The sequence below is a fragment of the Suricata suricatta genome, chromosome 10, assembly GCF_006229205.1.
Source record: "Suricata suricatta isolate VVHF042 chromosome 10, meerkat_22Aug2017_6uvM2_HiC, whole genome shotgun sequence".
NCBI lineage: Eukaryota > Metazoa > Chordata > Mammalia > Carnivora > Herpestidae > Suricata > Suricata suricatta.
Genome location: NC_043709.1, coordinates 102,704,259 through 102,727,550, shown reverse-complemented (window position 1 = coordinate 102,727,550; position 23,292 = coordinate 102,704,259). Strand labels below are relative to the sequence as shown.

At 37.7% G+C, this 23,292-nt stretch overlaps 1 protein-coding gene across 8 annotated transcripts in view; it reads right to left on the bottom strand.

Annotated features, from left to right (window-relative positions):
* The window catches only part of ERC1 (ELKS/RAB6-interacting/CAST family member 1), a 516,785-nt gene that overhangs the window by 100,022 nt on the left and 393,471 nt on the right, over positions 1 to 23,292 (bottom strand). Inside the window, exon 17 of one of the 8 annotated variants that reach the window (XM_029953460.1) lies at positions 20,922 to 21,909. The exons of the other annotated variants lie outside the window; for them this stretch is intronic. Within the exon in view, the coding sequence (XP_029809320.1) occupies positions 21,796 to 21,909 (114 nt within the window). The 3' untranslated portion in view covers positions 20,922 to 21,795. Of the gene's footprint in view, positions 1 to 20,921; positions 21,910 to 23,292 lie in introns of those variants that run through there. 8 annotated transcript variants of the gene reach the window in all.

The following is a 23,292-nucleotide window of genomic DNA, read 5'->3' as shown; positions in this document are numbered from 1 at the left end:
ATGCATATATGCTCATTCATTTGTTTTTATCTCTTAGGTTATGCTCACTTTTCTTCAATCTTTTTTCCTTCTGTTCCTCAGCCTCAACAATTTCCATTGTCCTGTTCTTAAGTGCATGGATTCTTCTGCCTTATTGTACTTATTATGTTACAAAAGTTATTGTACTTTTCAAGCTCCAGAATTTCTTTAGCTTCTTATTACATTTTCTATTTATTGATTGATATTTCCATCTTATTCATACTTTTCTGGACTTTTCTCACATCTTCTTTTAGTTCTTTGAGCATCTTTAAGACTACTGATGTAATGTCTTTGTCTAATATAGCTGTCATTAAATCTTTTTCAGGGATAGTTTCTGTTGATATATTTTTTTCCTTTGGCACATACTTTGCCTATTTCTTTTTATGCCTCTATTTCTTTGCTGAATATTGAACATCTGAATCTGCTAATGCAGTAACTGGAAATTAAATTCTCCCACTTCCCTAGGGTTTGTTGTGTGTTTTTTTTTCTATTTAAAAAATACTGTTATTGATTGATTGTTGCAGGCTTTTTCTCTGTTGTGTATGAGCCTGAGGTGTAAACGTAAAGTCTTTTCAGGTCTTTTCTAAGCCTTTCCCTGAACATGCATGGTCATTTTCTAATTTTTCCTATATATTCAATTGTTTTTGATGTCCTGATCCTTAAAGTCTGGCTCCCAATAGGGGAAAATGCAAAGAATGAAAGGGGGAAGAATAGTGCTAGCCTGTTAGGTCCTCGGGAAGGCATTTCAGCCAGAAGAGGAGGGCCTTACAACACTGGGGGAAGGAAACAACAACAACAATATCTACCTGATTCTTTGTCTGCACCTCAGTGATCAAGAGGCAGCAATCAGTAATCAGAGCACAGATCCCAAGAATTTGGAGGATGGGCCCTTTTTGCCAATCCTGCCTCCCGCAAGCTGTGTGCAAGCTGCTCCACGTGCACAGCTGCTTGCCACATGGCTGGTTAGTGGAGGATGGGTAGCTGTTAGTCTGCTAAGAGCTGAAATTGACTGTAATTAACCATAATTTAGCCATACTACCTCTGGAAACTGCAAGCCTTCAACAGACTCCGGAGTTCCAAGTAAGTTACATCCACAGATTGTGCCAGTACAACTGTTTTGGTGGGGATTCCTGGTGCTTCCTACTATGCCATCTTACCAGAATCCTCTTGATTCGGCCTTGTACTCCCAGTTTCATCATATCATATCTGGATAACTGGAAAAGACTCTTAATCTTCCTGTTTTTAACCTTATTATCCTCTTATCACTCCAGGCTCCCTCAAACTTCTATTAACTGCCACACTGACTTACCTCAATACTCTGAAAACATCAATGGGACTAAAAACCTCTCCACAGCATGGCATTACCTGCATGATCAATTCCAAGTTAACCTCAAGCATTGTCAATACAAGGCTTTCTATGATATTCTTTTCTAGATCTAGAGTCTCATCTTATGTCACTCCCATGAGCAGTGTATACTTGGTAATAACGAATCTCTTACATTCTCTGATCTCATGATGCTTCATGCTTTTAGCACTCCTGTTCATGTTGATGCCTCTGCCTAAAAAGGATTCTTTCCCAGTATTTTTTTTTTCTTCCCATGAAGCTACCTCTTCTTAGTCTTTTAGGATTCTCCTTTCTCAGAAAGTATTATTTGACCCCATCTGCCTCTTGGTTGTCTCAACAGTGCCTACTGATAGAATGCATATCTCTATCAATGAATGCTGATCATTACATAAAAATAATGTATATTTCTCTTTCAAATAAAGAGCAAACCTAACACATTCAGAGGCAACAAATCTGTCCCATTCATCTTTGTATCCCTACACCTAGAAAAATGCCTGAAACAAAATAAAAGGTTAAACTGAATCCCTACTCCACATCCCAGAGTAAATGAGACAAAATAAAATTCAGAATATAAGTGTTAGAAGTTCCATATTTTGAGAGCACCACTGTGGCTCAGTCAGATGAGCATCCAACTCTTGATTTTGGCTCAGGCCATGATACCACAGTTTGTGGGATTAAGGCCCACATCAGGTTCTGTGCTGGCAGTGTGGAGCCTGCATGGAATTCTCTCTCTGCCCCTCTTCCACATACACGTGGTCTCTCTCTCTCTCTCTCAAAATAAATAAATAAACATTAAAAAAGTTATATATTTAGGGGCACCTGAGTGAGTCAGGTGGTTAAGTGTCCAACTTTGGTTTACGTTATGATCTTACCATTCCTGAGTTTGAGCCCTGTGTCAGGTTCTGTACTGACAGCTCAGAGCCTGGAGCCTGTTTCAGATGTCTCTCTCTTTCTACCCCTCCCCAACTCATGCTCTCTTCTATCTCTCTCTCAAAATAAATATTAAGGAAAGTTATATATATTTATAACGAGTTCTATTTATATATTATAGAACCTGGAAGATACAGGAGAATAAAACTCTTAATATGAAGGACCCAAGCTGTATCATGTATGCCCATGTATTAGTTTCCTAAAGCTACCACAACAAATTACCACAAACTTGGTGGCTTAAAACAACATATTTTCTCATAGTTCTAAAAGAAGTCCAAAAACTAGCAGGGCCATACTCCCTCAGAAGGCTCTAGGGGAGAATTTTTCCTCATCTCTTTCAGCTCTGGTAGCTGATGGCATTCCTTGGCTCATGGCCACATCACTCCAGTCTCTGCCTCTGCCTTCACATCACTTTTTCTTGTGTATCTGTCTTCTCTCCCGGGTCTTATAAAGGCTTGTGATTGGATTTGGGATCAACCCAGATAATCCAGAATGATATCATCTCCAGATCTTTAACTTAATTCCATCTGCAAAGACCATTTTTCCAATTATTTGAAAATGATATGGACCTTATGGTCATTTACAGGTTCTAGGGATTTGGATATGGACATGTGCTTTTAGAGAAGACCATTCAGCCCATTAAATCATGTTATCTAGCCCCCCCAAATTCATATACTTCTAATATGCAAAATACATTCACTTTAACCCAACATTCCCCAAAGTCTTAAACTATTACAGTATCATTTCTACCTTTAAAATCTCAGGTAAATACCATCAACTCACATCTCAAATCTCATCATCAAAACTGGGTCAAGAATACTCTGAGTATGCACCTCACACTGGTCAGAGTGGCTAAAATGAACAAATCAAGAGACTATAGATGCTGGCGAGGATGTGGAGAAACGGGCACCCTCCTACACTGTTGGTGGGAATGTAAACTGGTACAGCTGCTCTGGAAAACAGTATGGAGCTTCCTCAAAAAATTAACAATAGAACTCCCCTATGGCCCATAATAGCACTGCTGGGGATCTAGCCAAGGGATACAGAAGTGCTAATGCACAGTGGTACATGTACCCCAGTGTTCGTAGTGGCACTTTCAACAACAGCCAAATCATGGAAAGAGCCTAAATGTCCATCACCTGATGAATGGATCAAGAAGATGTGGTTTATCTATACAATGGAATACTACATGGCAATGAGAAAGAATGAAATCTGGCCATTTGTAGCAATGTGGATGGACCTCGAGGGAGTTATGCTAAGTGAAATAAGTCAGGGAGAGAAGGACAGATACCATATGTTTGCACTCATAGGTCTGGCAGGAGAAACCAAATAGGAGACCATAGGAATGGGAAAGGGGTGGGGGAAAGAGTTGGGGACAGGGAGTGAGGCAAATTATGAGAGACTTTTGAATGCTGAGAACAAACTGAGGGCTGAAGAGGGAGAGGGGTATGGGGTGGGGGGGTGATGATCATGGAGAGGGGCATTTGTGAGAAACAGCATTAGGTGTTATATGGAAACCAACTTGGTAATAAACTATTAATTTTAAAAAAGCAGTTGAAAAAAAAAAGATTGGCTTCTTTTACACAGTGCAGTGCCTTTAAGCTTTATCCAACTTGTTGCATGTACCCAAATCTTCAGTGCTAAATAGTATTCCATTATCTGGTGGTTTCACAGTTTGTTAACCCACTCACCCATTGAAGGACATGTTGGCCATTTCCATTTTTTGGAGCTTATTAATAAAGCTGCTAAAATATTTGTTATTTATTTTTTCCCTGCTTAGGGCCCCATAGTTTATTTTTTAATAGTTTATTGTCAAATTGGTTTCCATATAACACCCAGTGCTCTTCCCCACAAGTGCCCTCCTCCATTACTGCCACCCCCTTCCTTCCTCCCACTCCGTCTCCAGCCCTCGGTTCATTTTCAGTATTAAATAGTCTCTCATTATTTGCGTCCTGCTCTCTCCCCAACTCTCTTTCCCCCTTCCCCTCCCTATGGTCCTCTGTTAAGTTTCTCCTGTTAGACCTATGAGTGCAAACATATGGTATCTGTCCTTCTCTCCCTGACTTATTTCCCTTAGCATGACTCCCTCGAGGTCCATCCACTTTGCTACAAATGGCCAGATTTCATTCTTTCTCACTGCCATATAGTACTCCATTGTATATATATACCACATCTTCTTGATCCACTCATCAGGTGATGGCCATTTAGGCTCTTTCCATGATTTAGCTATTGTTGACAGTGCTGCTATGAACATTGGGGTACATGTGCCCCTATGCATCAGCACTTCTGTATCCCTTGGGTAAATCCCTAGCAGTGGTATTGCTGGGCTACAGGGGAGTTCTACTGATAGTTTTTTGAGGAACCTCCATATTTGTAAAAAAAAAAAATACTCTGGGTATGATCCATCTTAGGGAAAATTCTTTTCCTTTTTACATAACTAAAAAACAAATGATCAGTTTCTAAACTACAATGCCAGGATAGGTATAGACAGGACAGACATTTCTACTCCAAAAGAGAAAAACTAGAAGTAATAAAGGGGTTGTCGGTCCCAAGTAAGTTTTGAAATCTAGCAGAACAAATTACATTAAGTAAGACCTGTGACTAAGCCTGTGTGACTCAAAACTCTGACCTCTGAGCGTGAGTTGGCTCCCCTGGCCCCTGCCTCTTAGGCCCCCTAACTGGAGCAGTTCCACTGACATAATACCTGAAATTTAAAGTCTTGATTTGAAGATAGAACTAGCCAATACTGTTAGAAGTCAGAAGAGCAATTACTCTTTCAGGTCTATGCAGAGGACCTGGAAGGGAGATTGAGGGTTAGTTTTTAGGGTGTTGGTAGTTAATGGTCTGCTTTTTAGATGTGCATTTTGGTTACATGAATATGTTCCTTGGTGAAAATTCACCGACAAAAACACATATGATGTGACTTTTCTATGTGGTAAGTTCTATTTTAATAAAAAGATTTTTTCAAAAGGTTGTATCACAAGAAGTTTTAAGCAAGAGAGGGAACAATCTCCAATGGAGAGTCATTTCTTTCAATTATAACTCATGTTTTCTCTCTTCTATATTTATAATATTATTGTAATGAAAAGATGCTGAGTTATGATTGCTCTCACCAACTGACATAAAAGTGAGAAACCCATCTTAATCTCAGATTAAAATATATAATTTAGCTTTTTCTCCTATTATGTATTAAGAGAAAAAAGTTATTTCAGTGCACAGCCATAGGAACAGCTGCAGGGCGGTAGCTAGTAATATCGTTACCATTCAAAATGATAATCCGGGATCAGGAAATATTGCCATGACTATTGTTTCAATGTCTAAATACAGAGTCAATGATGGAAATCAGCTGAAGTGCAACCAGCAGTGAAAACTGATTTCCTGTACCGTATCATTCCACTTGGCTATTTTTTCTAAATAATAAGGCAGATAGGCAAGTATGGGAAAACCATTACAAAAGATAACTTGATTTTAAGAATCACCTATTTAGCAATGATTGATATTAACAAATATTGAACACAGACTAGAAGGATATAGTACAACTGTGTGCTTTCACTGGATTCAGGCCAGTGACTGAGAGCCAACGAAGAGTCAACGAGGCTCCTAAATATGTTCATTGTGAGTCTTAATAGACACTTTGGTATTGGTTTCAGGTATTCAGTTTGGGTAAATTTGTTAAGAGAACATATACATATTTAAACACAGTACTATCAATTCAATCTCTCTGTGTTATTTATGATGAATCAGCTAGTTAAAAGCTAGGGAGAGGCTTAGAAAGTGCATGTTCAAAATTTTCAGAGATTCCAGAATTTTAGATTTGGTCATTAGTAGGTTGTAATTTTATATAAGTCCAGGAAGACCATCATATCCAATTCAGAATGCCCTATTCAGAAACATGACTGGTAATACCATTAACATTATTTTAAGCACTGAAAAACAACTATCACAATACTGTTTTTTACTAAAGCCCAGGAGCTTACTGAGTTAATTAAACTCTTATATTTTATAAAACTTTTAAAATACGAAAGGAAAAACCTTTGAGCTTAGGTATATTCAATGTTCAGTCTTTGACAGTCATTAATTTGGGGGCGAGTGTTCAATAACCACTTTTCAATCTCTCATCTCTATGAGTTCTTCCTGAGAATGCAAATGTATTGATTGTTAAACTAAAACAACTGTGGTGAACAAAAGCTTTTTTAATAAGTGCTGTGTCATATTTTGAGGCCAGATTTCCATATATATGTATATATGGTAGTAATAGGATTTTAATACCCGAATTATTTGTGATGGTAATTTAGGGTTACTAGCATACAAGTTTTCAAACTTGGCTATCTGATTGCAAATACTCTCTGAATCAGAACTCTCCAACCTCTAGCTTTCATTAATCTAGTCAACAATTTCCAAGATTATTGATGAAATGAGAAGACATCTTTTGATATAAGATGAGGAAGAGATCTTGACCTATCAAGATTCTGAATAATTTTTCAAAGCTGAGAGCAGTCCTTTATGGTAATTTATATATTTTTACTGTAATTTAAATAAGAGATGATTACTCCAAACAGACACAAGTCCAGGACTAGAGGGCTCCACAGCTGAATTCTACCAGACATTTAAAGAAGAGGTGATGCCTATTCTTCTCAAACTATTCCAAAAAACAGAAGAGGAAGGAAAGCTTTCAAATTTATTCTATGAGGCTAGCATTACCCTGATCCCCAAATCAGATAAAGACACTACCCTCTCCAAAAAAAAAGTATAGGCCAATATCTCTGATGAACATAGATGCAAAATCTTTAACAAAATATTAGCAAACTGAATCCAACAACATTAAAACAATCATTTACCACAATCAAGTGGGATTTATTCCGGGGATGCAAGGGTGGTTCAATATTTGCAAATCTATCAACATGATACATCACATCAATAAATGAAAGGATAAAAACCATATGATCATTTCAACAGATGCATTAAAAGCATTTGACAAAGCACAACATCCACTCAGGATAAAAACCCTCAACAAGGTAGTTCTAGAGGGGACATACCTCAACATAATAAAAGCCATATAGGAAAAACCCACAGCTAACATCATACTCAATGATAAAAAACTGAGAGCTTTTCTCTAGGTCAGGAACAAGACAGGGATATCCACCCTCACTACCTGTATTCGACATAGTACTGGAAGTCCTAGCCATGATAATCAGACAACAAAAAGAAATAAAAGGCATCCAAATTGGTAAGAAAGAAGTAAAACCTTCATTATTTGTAGATGACAAAACTATACATAGAAAACCTTAAAGATTTCACCAAAAAACTACTAGAACTGATAAATTCAGTAAAATCATGAGATACAAAAGCAATCTACAGAAATCTGTTGCATTTCTATACACTAATTATGAAGTAACAGAAAAAGAAACTGAGTAAACAATCCAGAGCGCCTGGCTGGCTCAGTCAAGTGTCTGACTTCAACACTGGTCCTGATCACGCATTTTGTGGGTTTGAGCCCCATGTCAGGCTCTTTGCTGTCAGTGTGGAGCCCACGTGGGTTACTCTGTCTCTCTCTCCCTCTGCCCCTTCCTTGCTCCTACGTGTGCCCTCTCTCTCTCTCTCTCTCTCTCCCTCTCTCTCTCTCTCTAAAAATGTTTAATAAACATTAAAGAAAACAATCATATTTTAATTGCACCAAAAATAATAAAATATCTAGGAATAACCAAGGAGGTGGAAGACTCTGAGGGGTGCCTGGGTGACTCAGTCAGTTTGGCAGACAATTCTTGATCTCTGCTCAGGTCATGATCTCATGGTTTGTGGGTTCAAGCCCTGAGTCAAGCTCTGTGCTGCTGGGGTGGAACTGCCAGGGATTCTCTCTCTCTCTCCTGTCTCTGCCCCTCCCCTGGCTTACAATGAGGTGTGTGTACCCTCTCTCTCAAAATTAATAAATAAACTTAAAAAAAAAAGAAATGTACTCTGAAAACTATAAAATACTGATGAAAGAAACTGAAAATGACACAAACAAATGGCAAAATATTCCATGAATATGGATTGGAAGAATAAACATCGTTAAAATGTCTGTATTACCCAAAGCAATCTATATACTGAATGCAACCAGTATCAAAATACCAGTAGCATTTTTCACAGAACTAGAAAAAACAATCCTAAAATTTATACAGAATCACACAAGACCATGAATAGCCAAAGAAATCTTGAAAAAGAACAAAACTGTAGGTATCACAATCCCAGATAGTAAGTTATACTATAAAGCTATAGTAAACAAAACAGTGTGGTACTGGCACAAAAAACAGACACACAGATCAATGGAACAGAAGAGAGAGCCCAGACATAAACCCAAGATTATATGGTCAGTTCATCTTTGACAAAGGAGTAAAGAATATGCAATGGGAAAGACAGTCTCTTCAACAAATGGTGTTGGGAAAACTGGAGAGCTACATGCAAAAGAATGAAACTGGACCACTTTCTTACACTATACATAAATATAAATTTAAAATGGATTAAAGACCTCACTGTGAGACCTGAAACCATAAAAATCCTAAGAAGAATACAGACAATAACTTCTTCGACGTTGGCTATAGCAACTTCTTTCTACGTATGTTTCCTGAGGCAAGGGAAACAAAAGCAAAATTAAACTATTGGGACTATATCAAAATAAAAAGCTACTGTACAGCAAAGGAAATAATCAACAAAACTAAAAATCAGCTGATGGAATGGGAGAGATATTTGCAAGTGACATATTGGATAAAGGGTTAACAAAAAATGAATAATCCAATTAAAAATGGGTGGAAGACACGAACAGACATTTTTCCAAGGAGACATACACAAGGCCAACAGACACATGAAAAGCTGTTGATCATCATTCATCATGAGGGAAATGCAAATCAAAACCACAATGAGATATCACCTCACACTTGTCAGAATGGCTAAACTCAACAACACAAGAAACAAAAGGTGTTGGTGAGAATATGGAGAAAAAAAAACCTTTGTGCACTGTTGGTGGGGATGCAACTGGTACAGCTACTGTGGAAGATAGTATAGAGGTTCCTCAAGAAGTAAAAAGAGAATTATCATATGATCCAGTAATCACACTTCTGGTTATTTATGCCAAGAATACAAAAACACTAATTCAAAGAGATATAGACACTTCTAGGTTTCTTATAGTGTTATTCACAATAGCCAAATTATGAAAGCAATCCAAGGGTCCATTAATAGATGAAATAATAAAGAAGACATGGTATATAGATAGATAGATACACAATGGAATGTAACTCAGCCATAATACAGAATTAAATCTTGCCGTTTGTAACAAAATGGATGATCTAAGGGTATAATGAATGCTAAGTGAAATCAATCAGAGAAAGACAAACACCGTATGATTTCACTTGTATAAGGAATTTAAGGGAAAAAAATGAAAAACAAAATAAAACAAAATAGAGACAAGCAAAAACCAGACTCTTAAATACAGGGAATAAACAGGTTGTTGCCAGAGGGGTGGGGGAGTGGGGGATGGGTGAAATAGGTGGAGGGGATTAAGAGAATACTTAACAGGACGAGCACTGAGAAATGTGTAGAATAGTTCAATCACTATACTGTATACCGGAAACTAGTAAAACGCTGTATGTTAATTATACTGGAATATAAGCAAACAAATAAGAGATTATTAAAGTAATATTTATCATGAGAGATTATTATTAATATTATTATTAATAATAATTAATAACTCTCTCAAGAGAGTTATTAATAATGGCTGAAGGCTACTGAAATCTCTAACCAACATATTTTGGTGGAGTGATTAGCAGTGTCAGCACTGGAGTAACAGATCTGTTAGGATTTCTAGCATCTTTCTCAGCATCTCCTCAGTAAAATGAGGATTTCTACTTAATAGAGTTGTTGTAAAGATTAGTTAATTCATGTGAAGCACTCAAAACAAAGCTTAGCTCAATAAATGTTAGATACTATCTGTGAGATTAGCTAATGGTAAAAGTACCTTTTTTTTTTTAAGCTTATTCATTTTTGAGAGAGAGAGAGAAAGACCAAGCATGACTGGGGGAGAGGCAGAGAGGTGGGGAGACACAAAATCTGAAGCAGGTTCTAGGCTCTGAGCTGTCAGCACAGAGCCCAACGTGAGGTTCGAACTCACGAACCATGAGATCACGACCTGAGCCGAAGTCAGCCCTTAACCAATGGAGCCACCCAGGTGCCCCCATTAGTACTGTTTTCTAGAGAGTCATGTAACAGTATAGATGGTTTAATTTGGTTGTGTAAACTGCCCATGTAAAGGGCACTCTGTGATAGCAAATGTAGTTTATCTAATATCATTCTTCCTGTTCTTGAATAAATATCATTTAATTCCATATTCACTTTTAATAAGTATTCACATTAGTTCAAAAGAGACCAAAAAGAGACAATAGATATATGCTCTGTGGGAAAATACTGATCTGACTGATTCCTACCATGAAAAGTTTAGTAGAGGAAAGGGGAAACATCCTCAAACCAATCTTTCGAAGTTCTACTTATGCTTAATGAGATCCTCAGACCAAGGTCAATGAGCACAAGAAACAGTTATAAATCATGCCACCTGACAGACACAGACCAAGAAGGAGGAACAGGAGGGGTACAAGCATGGGAGCAGGAAACCGAGGCTGATTTATTTGCATTGAGACAATTCAAGAGGGATCAGGAAACTCAGAAGATTTATAAATTCCCTGTTGCATCATAAAAGGCAGCAGTCTGACAATAGGAAGGGCAAGTTAGATTTGATGCTAGAAAAAAGGGGAAGAAAGAGTCTTATCAAATTTTTGTGAAGAATTTTCCTACATCTGGAATTGATGACAAAAAAGATGGAACAGATGGATGAAAGGAGACTGGGAGGAATCCAGATTTCCCCACATCTCCAAATCTCTGGACTTCACTTAGCTCCAAACAAGCAAAACTCATCAAAAGATGATCTATTTCTTTGTAGAATACAAAAAAAAAAGGCTTTAAAGGGATACTAAGTAACCAGGATTTAAAAAAAAATCCAAAATGCAATACTTACTACTTTCATAAAATAAGCAAATCTCTAAAGACAGATTAAAATTTTTTTAAATGTTTTATTTATTTTTGATACAGAAGAGACAGAGCATGAGAGGGGGAGGGTCAGAGAGAGAAGGAGACACAGAATCTGAAACAGGCTCCAGGCTCTGAGCTAGCTGTCAGCCCAGAGCCTGACGTGGGGCTCGAACCCACGAACATGAGATCTGACCTGAGCTGAAGTCAGAGGCTTAACCGACTGAGCCACCCAGGCGCCCCTAAAGACAGATTTAAACAGTCTGTGTTTTATAACTGCTTCTTTTAAAAATATTCTTAATGTCAGCAACTAGCTGGTAATACCACTCTAAGCAGTTTGTCAAAACATGGAAAATAAAGAACTTAAGACTTCAAAATTAATTTTAAGTAACCATAAAGTTTTATGAATGAGGAAGATACAACACAGAGAGGTCAGTTAGGCAGCTTACAGCATAGCTTATATAAAAAAAAACAAATGAACAAATTAATTAAATGCCAACATGCAGGTATTGAGAGATTTATAGGTAAAGAAGGTCAAAAAAATACAAACTTCTAGTTACAGTATGAATAAATCCTGGAGATGTAATGTACAGCATGGTGACCATAGTTAACAATACTATACTGTATATCTGGAAGTTGCTGATAGTTGATCACAAGAAAAAAATGTGTAACTATATGTGTGATGGATGTTAACTAAACTTATCATGGTAATCATTTCACAGTACATACATATATCAAATTGTGCTCACACCTAAAACTAACATAATGTTATATGCCAATTATATATCAATTAAGAAAAGAGATTTATATAAATCTGTGACCTCTGAAGAAAAGAATAGATGCCTGCGTAACATGAAGCTTACATCATGCACGGCCATGAATTGGAATTAAAATGTGGCTGCTTTTTCTACCCAAAGGATACTGCAGTGCTGCTTCATAGGGGTACATGTACCCCAATGTTTATAGCAGCACTTTCAACAATAGCCAAATCATGGAAAGAGCACAAATATCCATCAACTGGTGAATGGATAAAGAAGATGTGGTTTATACACATAATGGAATACTACTTGGCAATGAGAAAGAATGAAATCCTGCCATTGGCGGCAACGTGGATGGAACTGGAGGGTATTATGCTAAGTGAAGTAAGTCAATCAGAGAAAGACAGGTACCATATGTTTTCACTCATATGTGGATCTTGAGAAACTTAGCAGAAGACCATGGGGGAAGGGAAGGGAAGGGGGAAAAAATAGTTTCAAACAGAGAGGGAGGCTCTTAAATACAAAGAACAAACTGAGGGTTGCTGGGGGGGTAGGAAGATGGGGGAGAGGGGAAAAAGGGTGATAGGCACTGAGGAGGGTACTTTTTGGGATGCGCACTGAGTGTTGTATGTAAGCGATGAACCATGGGAATCTACCCCCAAAACCAAGAGCACACTGTACACATTGTATGTTAGCTAACTTGATAATAAATTATATTAAAAAAATAAAATGTGGCTTTTACAGAAAAAGCACATGGCCCCTAGTTAATCACAGCCTCTCTCTCTTATTGTCTTATACACTTCACTCACTTTTTTAACTTATGATATTTACCTGGCCCATTTAATCACAGAGTTAGGTACTATAAACATTTGAATAATACTTTGTAAACTGTAAACTGTGCATATCAGATGGTATTATTACAGTCTAAGATTGTATGCTTAGTTATCAATAGAGCTGAAGCTAAAGCTCAGGTCTCTTGACACTCAGTTTGGTGCTATTTCTACTGTACCACGTGGCTTTATACAAACAAGAAAACCAGACAGCAACAGTTACAGAATGGGAATTCCTATAGTTGAAGAAACAGCCACACCAATGAGAATAATTTGTTTTAGAACATATAACATTAACAACAACTGTGATACAAGTGAATAATTTTTTTCCCTCCCCTCTCATGTTTCAACTCATACCCAAAGGAGGATGAATACATGAATGAAAAAAGGCACAGAATAACTTTGCTAATGATAAAAAAAAAAAAGAAAACCCAAACAGGATTTCATGGCTAGGAAATTCCAAACTACAAAGATGAGTCTTGAAGTGAAGATTAAAGTAGAGATTAAGATGAGGAAATAGAAAGCCATTCTAGAGGTGAGGACAGTGAATGGAAAATGCTTTGTATCCAGTTCCTTTCAAATAAATCTGGATACCATCAGTAGGAAAAATCTAGCTGATCTTAATGTTTGTAGTAGTTTAGAGAAAGAAGTATGTATACTGAATACCTAATACAAAAAAACCCCCTAGAATTGAAGGGAGATAGGATAATAAAAAAGAGATGAACATTTTTATCTGACTGAATCAGAAAGGGCCATTGAATCATTAAACACTGATTGAATTGCAATTTCCTAATTCTGGCAATATCTGAATACTGTGTATTTTAACTAGACAGAAAGTTTTCACTTTCTCTGATCACAAAATCACAGTCACTATTGGGAGATAATGTCATACAGGACAGCTGAGAGGTGGACATGTGTATATGGCAAATGCAGGAGAAAGCAGGCACAGACAAGTGCAACATCAAGGGGTTTTCCAACAGTGCCTAACATCTATGTCTTCTCAAAGAATGGCTGCCTGGTGGGGCAAAAGATACCTGGCGCTATCTATACCTGTGCAGTGGACAAACAGATACAGGCTGGCAGCCAACCTTCAAGACAACCTCCAAAGATCCCTGTTTACAGGTATTCACACCACTGTGTTGTTCCCACTCATGTCATAGACAGTTGGTTTATGTGATCAATAGAGTAAGGTTGAAATGATGGTATGTCACGCCTGAGATTAGATTACAAAAGACATTGTGGCTTCCATCTTTGTTACTCTCTTCCTCTCTCCTGGATGACATGCTCAAGGGAAGCCAGCTACCATGTACTAAGTAACCTTCTAGAAAAGCTTTAAATGGTATAGAGCCAAGAGTCATATGGGTGACTCTGGAAGTGAATCTTGTAGTTCCAGTCAAGCATTCAGGTAACTATAGACCCCACCAATAGCCTGACTGCAAATTCATAAGGGACCTTGAGTCAGAACAACCAGCTAAGCGTCTCCCAGATTCCTGACACTAAGATACAACACAGGATATTAAATGTGTGTGTGTGTTTTAAGATTTTATTTTTATGTTAAGTAATCTCTATATCCAACATGGGGCTTAAACCTATAACCGGAGATCAAGAGTCACCTGCTCTACTGACTGAGCCAGCCAGGAACTCCTAAGTGTTTGCTGTTTTAAGACACTAAATTTAAGGTGTTTTTTAATGCAATAACAGATAACAGATTTTGGTAACCACCACGACAAAAACCGAAAATGTGAGAATGGCGTAGGAATTGGGCAGTGGGGTGGCAGCTGGAAGAGATGGTAAGATTTTGAGGAGAGTGTTAGTGAAAAAGTAAGGTGCTTTGAATAGGCTGTTAGTAGAGATACAGGTTTTGGGAAGGCTATCAGTGGGGTCCTCAAGAGAAGTGAGCAGCATGTTATGGGGATCCTTGTTAAGTAGGAGCAGGCAGTTCAGCAACAACACTACTAGCTGTAACGTGGAAAGTAAAACACTGCATTTAATGAACTGAGTGATTTAGTTAAGGAGACTTCCAACTAGAGGCCTGAACGTGTATCCTTGTTCCTTCTTGCTTCTTATATAAGAGGAAAGAAAAGCACTAACGTGTCCACCCCAAGGACAGCTTGGTCCTTTTATGTGTTTACTGGGAATTTAACAAAAATAACTGGCAATTACTGGCAAAATAATTACTGGCAACAAACTTCCATGATGAATTTCATTCCTAAGGAAGAATTTACATGAGTAAATACCCTACTGATATGTCTATTTTCTTGGCTAGTTAAAAGGATTTTTTAATAATTTATTTTCCTTTTAGGAAAAGAAAATGATAAATTCAAAGTCATGAATTTCACTAAACTGGGTTCATATTAGTAGATTATTATTATGTCCTCACATTATTTTCGCTCAGTTCAGAAACAACTTATGCGTCCTACAGAGAACTAACAATAAGTCTGACAAGTAAGAATCCAATTATTTATTATCATGCTCCACCTCAGTAGTTCTAAATGTGACTTCAGTAAGTGGGGGTGGGCCTGGGGCTAAGAATATGAAAACCAAATCTGAGTTGTTGTGGTTTTTTTTTTTTCATTGTACCTGACCCATTGCTTCATTTTTCAGAACAAGGTTGAGGCAGTTCTTCCCGAAACTTAGTAAATAAGAACCAATCACATTTTTACATACAAAACAATAGATTTATGTTCTTTACTCAAAACTAATAGATAGGTAGAGAAAGACACTTTAAACAAAATAAAATTATTTAAGCTTGGCTTACTTAGAAACAATATTGAAATAGCATTTTCTTTCACTGAAGCTTTGATAAAAAACAAAAACAAAACAAAACCTGTGCATCAAAGTTGGAGTTGGAACAAATGATATTTTTTGGCACCCTAACCCTCAGTACCAAACAAAAGGAATTTACTGAACTTTCAAAAATGTATTCTCTTTTGGACTAAGAATAAGCATGAGATATTTACTCCAAAGTATAGTTTATTTGGAAAGTTCCAAATGCCTGGAGTGGTTATGATAAGTGCCTTTTCAGCTATAAATTCATAGTCAGCATATCATGCTATTGTCACAGTAGCCGTCAATGCCATGAGGAGAAAGAGATGGCATATTTCTCTCTGTCATCTGGGCCAATGATCAGCCTTGTAACATGTGAGAAAAGGGGTCACAGTCTAAATAAGAAAGGCGTTAACCTATACGCATATCCTATTCACTGTTAACAAAGGTAATAAAATAACCCAAATAAAGGAAGCAAAAGAGAACAAGTCTCTATTACAGAATAAGTTGTTTCTGAGTGAGACACAGGGATAGAACATTGAATACTGTCATTAGCAGTAACCTGCATTCTAACAAGGATGAGGAAGTCTGAAGAATGTACAGATGTGGGTTTACGAATGCATGAAGGTATACTGCTAGAGGCGGTAAGTGCCAATTTGAAGCACAGGCCAGTCTCCTGGGCCTAATTAGTAGCTGTCAAAGTCCTTAGCACTGTCCAGTAAAGCAATAAATAAAAGTATCATGTATGTTATATGTAGCTCCTTGCAAGATTCTAAAAATCTTATCTAGAGAGTGGGTGGAACTTAAAAAAAGACAATTACTGGGCGCCTGGGTGGCTCAGTCGGTTAAAGTGTCCGACTTTGGCTCAGGTCATGATCTCATGGTTTGTGGGTTTGAGCCCCGCATGGGGCTCTGTGCTGACAGCTAGCTCAGAGCCTGGAGTCTGTCTTCGGATTCTGTCTCTCTCTCTCTCTCTCTCTCTCTCTCTTTGACCCTCCCCTGCTCATGCTGTCTCTCAAAAAAACAAAACAAAACAAAAAACCAAAAAAACAAACAAAAAAACCAATTACTTAAAGTATAATTCACTTCAGATATTTTTCATACTGTACTCCTTGAAAATGCTTGGAGTTACACTGAAGCAACCATTTCCCATTAGTAACTTAGAGATTAGGGAAATAAAGTGGTCTTGTCAGGGTTAAAGAAATAAAATACACACAACACAATAGAAAAGTAAGAAAGTATATGGAAATACTTGACTGAAGGTTATAGCATCACCTTTAGTGTCAGTCGGGATCATCTAGGTGTAACTGCATGGCAGCAGAACGGGGACAACCGGGAGAGGATTGGGTGAACAGAAAGATTACGTTCAGACTGAAGAAGGGATCAGGAGCAGGCTCTGGTCAGCTGAGCACTGTGCAGATGAACCTCAGCATTAGTAACTGATAGTCAGCTCGCTTCCCTGAGGGACGGCCCTCTCTCTGCTGGTATATTTACACATCACACAGCTCTGTGCTTATATACTACTGTTCTCCAGAAGATCTTGGTTCTAACTGACCTCCAAACTTCCTGAACAGAAACTGGAGAAAAATAATATTCATTTTACTTCAGGGAAATGAAGCACAGATACATAGCTACTTATCCAAGGTTTCTCTGTATCTACTAAAATATAGATATGCATTATTTATGATTTTTCAGGCCTACTTAGCTAGTGAACTTAGCTATCCTTAATCTATTTATAATTCTTCTATTTGAGAATTTTGGAACTGACAATTTATTCAGAATATATAAAATAAGGACAAAATAAAATTAGTTTAGAGCCCTTAAAATGAGACAGATTGAGCAATCTGAAATTGCAGGAGAAATCACTGATACATGTTTTTGGTCAATTTTCTTGTGTAGTATGAATGAAGAACAACTTCTTTGCCACACTAGGTGACCTGAAAATTCTAATGTAACAAAATACCTAGAAATGCAAAAGTAGTTGAACATGCAATAAACAGAAGTCTCCAACAGCCATGTTTATTTGCTTAACCTTCTATCATCAGCACCTAGAAGAGGGCTTGCTACATAGTAAGCACCAAACAATAATTGGTGAATGTTGCTAAATTAATTTAGGTGAGAGTCTAGAAGGATCTGTTAATAGTAAAGGCTGTGGGTCAAGGGAGAAGAGATTCCTGGACAACATGGAAAATGCTAAGGTTGTCTTGAATTATAGTCACAGAGTTCCAATTAGGAACACTGATATTATGGTGGATGCTATCTGTGCTAAAGTACAGATCTATTCTTCTTTTATAAGCCTTTCATACCTATAGTGGATTTATGCTGTTAGCTGATCAGTGGTCTTGATTTTACCTTCTGTGAAATGGGACTATATTATTATTTTTTTTTTGGTGTTTATTTATTTTTGAGAAAGAGAGAGAGCGAGCACGAGCACACGCAAGCACAAGCAGGGGAGGGGCAGAGAGAAGAGGAGACAGAATTCCAAGCAGGTGTCAGCACAGAGCCTGACATGGGACTCAAACCTACGAGCTGCGAGATCATGACCTAAGCTGAAGTTGGACACTTAACAGACTGAGCCACCCAGGCGCCCCTGGAACTACATTATTAAATAACCTCTTTTCCTCACAGGAGATGTTGTTAGAAAATGATGACAAAATTTTGCAAACACACCAAAGGGGAGCAAGATTAATGTTCCACATCACATATAGCCAAATGTGAGGGTGTAATAAAGGATGTGAGGACATTGTGACTTTATAAAAATCCTTTTAAAACTCAACTGATTTTTGAGGTCAGTACACCAAAGATTTCCTGATAGTTCTCTTAATACATCATCAATGAGAATAATTCAGGTCCTGCAGAAGAATGGGAATATAGAAGGTATAAAGAGTCACAGGTTTAATGCTGACAATAATTTTCACAATAAATTATGAATATGAGAAATTAATATTTGAGAATAAAAGGTTAAGGCCTAAAACATTTTATGTGATACAACTAAAAAGCAGCGATTGATTAAAAAGAAAAGCAACCAACCAAAATTCTGGGCTTCTCATTATGAGTGAATTGACTTAACTACTTTTCTTACTTAGACCTAATTTAGCATTATCCTATTACAGAAAGTACAGCATTTGCCTACGGACCTCGAGAGTTGAAAAGTTCACACCGAATAACATCATCAAGTTTCCAGGGTAATCTGTGATTATGAAAAATTAATATTTTAGAGGTAGTTACTACAGATTATTTTTCTAATTTTTGTTTTCTTCAACAAGAAACTCAACCTGAAAAGCAATCAAATTAATTTGGTCTAAATTTCAAGTGGGTGGTCAGCTAAATATTCTTTAAGAACAATAGTTTTAAACCCATAGGACCCTGAGGTGGCTACTCTGACTGCCTGCTCTTGGAGACTGTAATTGCTCTTTATTTCATGCACATCATGTTCACATGTGATAAAGGTTCAGGGATGTCAGAACTTATGTGGGTAGTTTGCTTAAGCCCATGTAACGGCTAAGCAGACTGGCTACACAGGCTACCTGCTGGATAGCTACAGGGTTAGAATATCTCTTCACTACCCAGACACTGGTCAGAGATCCAGGACCAAACACTCCTTTATAATCACTCTGAAGTTGAACAGTCTCCATATACTCAGGGTGGTCAAAGTCTCTGGGAGGCTGGCTCCCAGCTGGTGCTTTTAGGAACTGTTTGCAGATGGTTCAACGAAGGTGCACTGTTAGAACAGCAGCATGTTTAGTTCTGATAGAGTACTGAGTCTCCAAAGATAGAAAAGAAGCTAAATTATACCTCACTGTACTTTTGTAGCTTCAAGTTCATATCACTTCTCTTAGTAACTTGGAGAACAGAGTTAAATCACACCATTTCTTTTTTGTTTCAGGTTCTTCAGAGGAGGAGAGGGGAAGGATTGGATATTAAAAAGTACCCTTTCCCATCTCTCAGAGGAACTAACAAGTGTCATAAAAACTTAAAATAGCATTATTTGTATTACTCTAATTCTAGTACAACTTTTCTAATTATCAACTGTCTAGAATTTCCCTGTCAGATGGTAGGAAGAAGAGATTCAGCTATGGTCCCTCCACTTAGTCCTTGTGGAAATTTACCCAAGAAATGTAATCTTTTGGGGTCTGAGGTGCTTCATCCACACAATGGAGACAATACCATACAGAACTGTGGTGAGGATTGGATAGGATGTATATAAAGCAACTGGGCCCAGCATATCACAGTCGCTTGATTAGTGGTAGCTATTTTTGTGGTTATCCTATTTTCACATATTTCTGAGCAGTTGGATGAATGAGGGCTAGAAGAGGCACGTATGCAAACAGGAAGTCACAGAACTAGAGAGTGAAAACACATGACTGGGTGTGATAATGTTCCTAGCCCTTACAACTCCAGGCAGGCGGGCATTTAAACAATGCTCTTTGATGATGAAACTGTAAGACTTAAAAAAGATATATTAAAGACTTAAAAAAGATTACTTTTGAAAAATGCTGTATTATAGTTCTATCATTGAAAAATTAGGCATAAAAAAAAGGAAGGATAAAAAGTACCACTTATTCTCCTAACTGCTCTGAGAAATATGTTCTTCCTCACAGGAATACAGCACGGTGTGCTGGCTATGTAATTCTAAATACAACAGTCGTATTGAAAAGTAAATAGTTATCAGAGAAGACTGAGGAGAGCCAGCTACTGAAGCTGTCCCTCCCTCAATGTGGCACGTATCACCCACAGAGAGCACAGTTCTCACTGTGAAACAGGGATCTCTGGAAGGGAATAGCAGAGGAAATCTAAGTGCTTTGGGTTTGCTGTGTTATTTAATTTCACACCAACCCTGTGAGGCAGGTAACATTATCCAAATTTTATAGATGAATCTCAGAGGAATAACGTCTCCTTGGTAAAAGAGACAGCTAGAGAGAGGTACAATCTAGGTCTGATTAGCTTTCTGTCAGGTTGTTAACTAGGAAGAAAGACATTCATTTTCAATTAATATAATATTTGACACACAGTAGATACTCAAAGAATCTGAAATGAATGGGCAAATAAACCATGTAATGCAGGGATGATTTGCTGAGGCTGTCAGCATGAAATGATGGTAAGACTACTTTCTAAAGAATGGCTTTGCCAAATGTTTAGAACTAGTATTTTAAGCACTACAACTGTGAGCTTCTTCAAGGCAAGAACTGTGTCTTTATATCCTTCATGCCTAGACAATGCTGGAATAGAAGAATATACTATTTGGCACTTCACCCTAATGCAGAGGATTCCGAAATTATAGTTGTAAATGAGACTGTCTAGATTCAAACCACATCAGCTTAAGTTTGTAGCATTTACTCTTAAAATGTTAGAGTTGACCTTTAAAAAAACAGAAACAAAACAAAACAAACCATGTAGCTTGTCTTGCAAAGCCCAATCTGCCCACGGCACATCTGTATAGAGCACACAGGGGCAGAGCCAGACTTTGCACTAACAGCAAATACAATATGGAGGCTATAAAATTCTTGAGGTGAAAAGAAGAAAATAATGCTGAGAGAAAGGCCATCTTGTGACAGCTGCTGTGGCTAAACAGCTTGTGTTAATGCTTTCCAGGGTTCCATGTGAGTTTACATTAAATCCAGCATGGGTGCCTGACAATCACAGCGGGGGCTTCTTCATGACTTATAATCCGAACACACTGGTTGGCACCCATCACAGCACATCTGGAGTTTGTTAGACAACCTTTAGGTTTTAGTTTTTTCGTTGGCTCTGGCCTCTTCCTCTGATGCAGCCTCTCCAAGCACTGCTTTGCCATGCATGAGTCACGGAAACAAGTTACCCTGGGGTGGGTATGTAAATTGGGACCATCTTAGAGGGTGACCCCCAATCTGTAAATCCCTTGTTGCCTCATCTCTTTCTGACAACAGGAACTGCACACGAACGCCAAGAGCCCATCAGGCAGTGGCAGCTCCATTTGCTGGGAAGCCTGGTCAATGCTGACTGCTTCCTTGTTAGGAAATGGCCTTTAGATTGAGGCACATTCCAGCAACTCAAGGACTAGAAGCTTTAAATTAAAACAATATTGATGCCATATCCTCTTTCCAAAAGGCCTCTCCCTTGTCTAAAAGTTAGTATACACACTTAGAAAAATTAAAGAATCAAATATCTTTGGCAAGACTGGTTCCTTCTTGCTCATAGCATCCTGGACACTCTTTGAGACGGCAGGAACATGAAACTTTACATGGAAAGGAGACAGGAAAACACTGTTAGGAAGGACTCCCCAAAATTAAATTTATCTTTCTCCTTACATAGATCACAAAACTATAAATATTCAGGGCATATAGTTAGATGTAAAGACATTAAGCCAGTATTTTTAAAGATTATAAGTTCATGGATTAAGTAATATCCTTAACTACTGAAAACACAGCCTTGCGAACCAAGTAATCAAAAGCTACTATGAATGAGAGAGACCATTAACTATTTAAATCTTACGTCTATATATTTAGAACTAACTACTTAGGAGAACTTATATTGCTACATATAAATATTCACAAACTAGTGAACACCTTTCTTCAATAATACTCTCCTTTTTCACATATCTGCAGACCCCCCACTGAAGTATAACTGACAAATATAAATTGTATTTATTTAAGGTATACAGTGTGATGTTTTAACATATGTATAAATAATGAAGTCATTATCACAAACTAATAAAAACTAATTGACATTTCTATCACCTCACAGTTACCTTTTTTAAAGTTTATTTATTTATTTTGAGAGAGAGAGAGAAAGAGAGCGAGAACAAGTGTGTGGGGAAGAGGCAGAGAGAGAGGGAGAAAGAGAAGCCCAAGCAGGTTCCGTGCTGTCAGCACAGACCCCCATGTGGGGCTCCATCACACAAAGCATGAGATCATGACCTGAGCCGGAATCAAGGGTCGGATGCTTACCTGACTGAACCACTCTAACTATAGTCACCATGATGTATATTAGATCCCCAGAAAGTATTCATCTTGCATAACTGAAACTTCATACCCCTTACTAACATTTCCACATTTCCCCTACCCTCCTACACCATTGCAACCACCGTTCAACTCCTATCAGCTTTGATAAGCTGAATTTCAGTTTTGAACTACTGGACAGATGTCTTAAAAAATTTTTTTAATTAAAAAAAGTTTTTTTAATGTTTATTTATTTTTAAGAGAGAGTGTATGTGTGAGCAAGGGAGGAGTAGAGAGAGAGGGAGACAGAATCTGAAGCAGGCTCCAGGCTCCGAGCTGTCAGCACGGAGCTCGATATGGGGCTTTAATTCAGAAACCACAAGATCATGACCTGAGCTGGAGTCAAATGCTTCACTAAGACACTGTAGAGTCCCCAGATGTCTTTAAAATTAAGTACATTCTTCTTGCTTAACTTAACAGGTAGCCAAATACTGGCTGATGTCCTCTTCTTATGACAAATTATTTTAGGACACTGGAAAAGTGTCTTTTGCTTATAAATGAGCACTGGGTTAGGTTTTTTTGGCTGGTCATCTATCTATCCTGTAGAAAAGGGACATCTTTTGGTATTTTCTCATCAAAGTTGGCCACATAAACATAAAATTTAGGTTTTTTTTCATAAA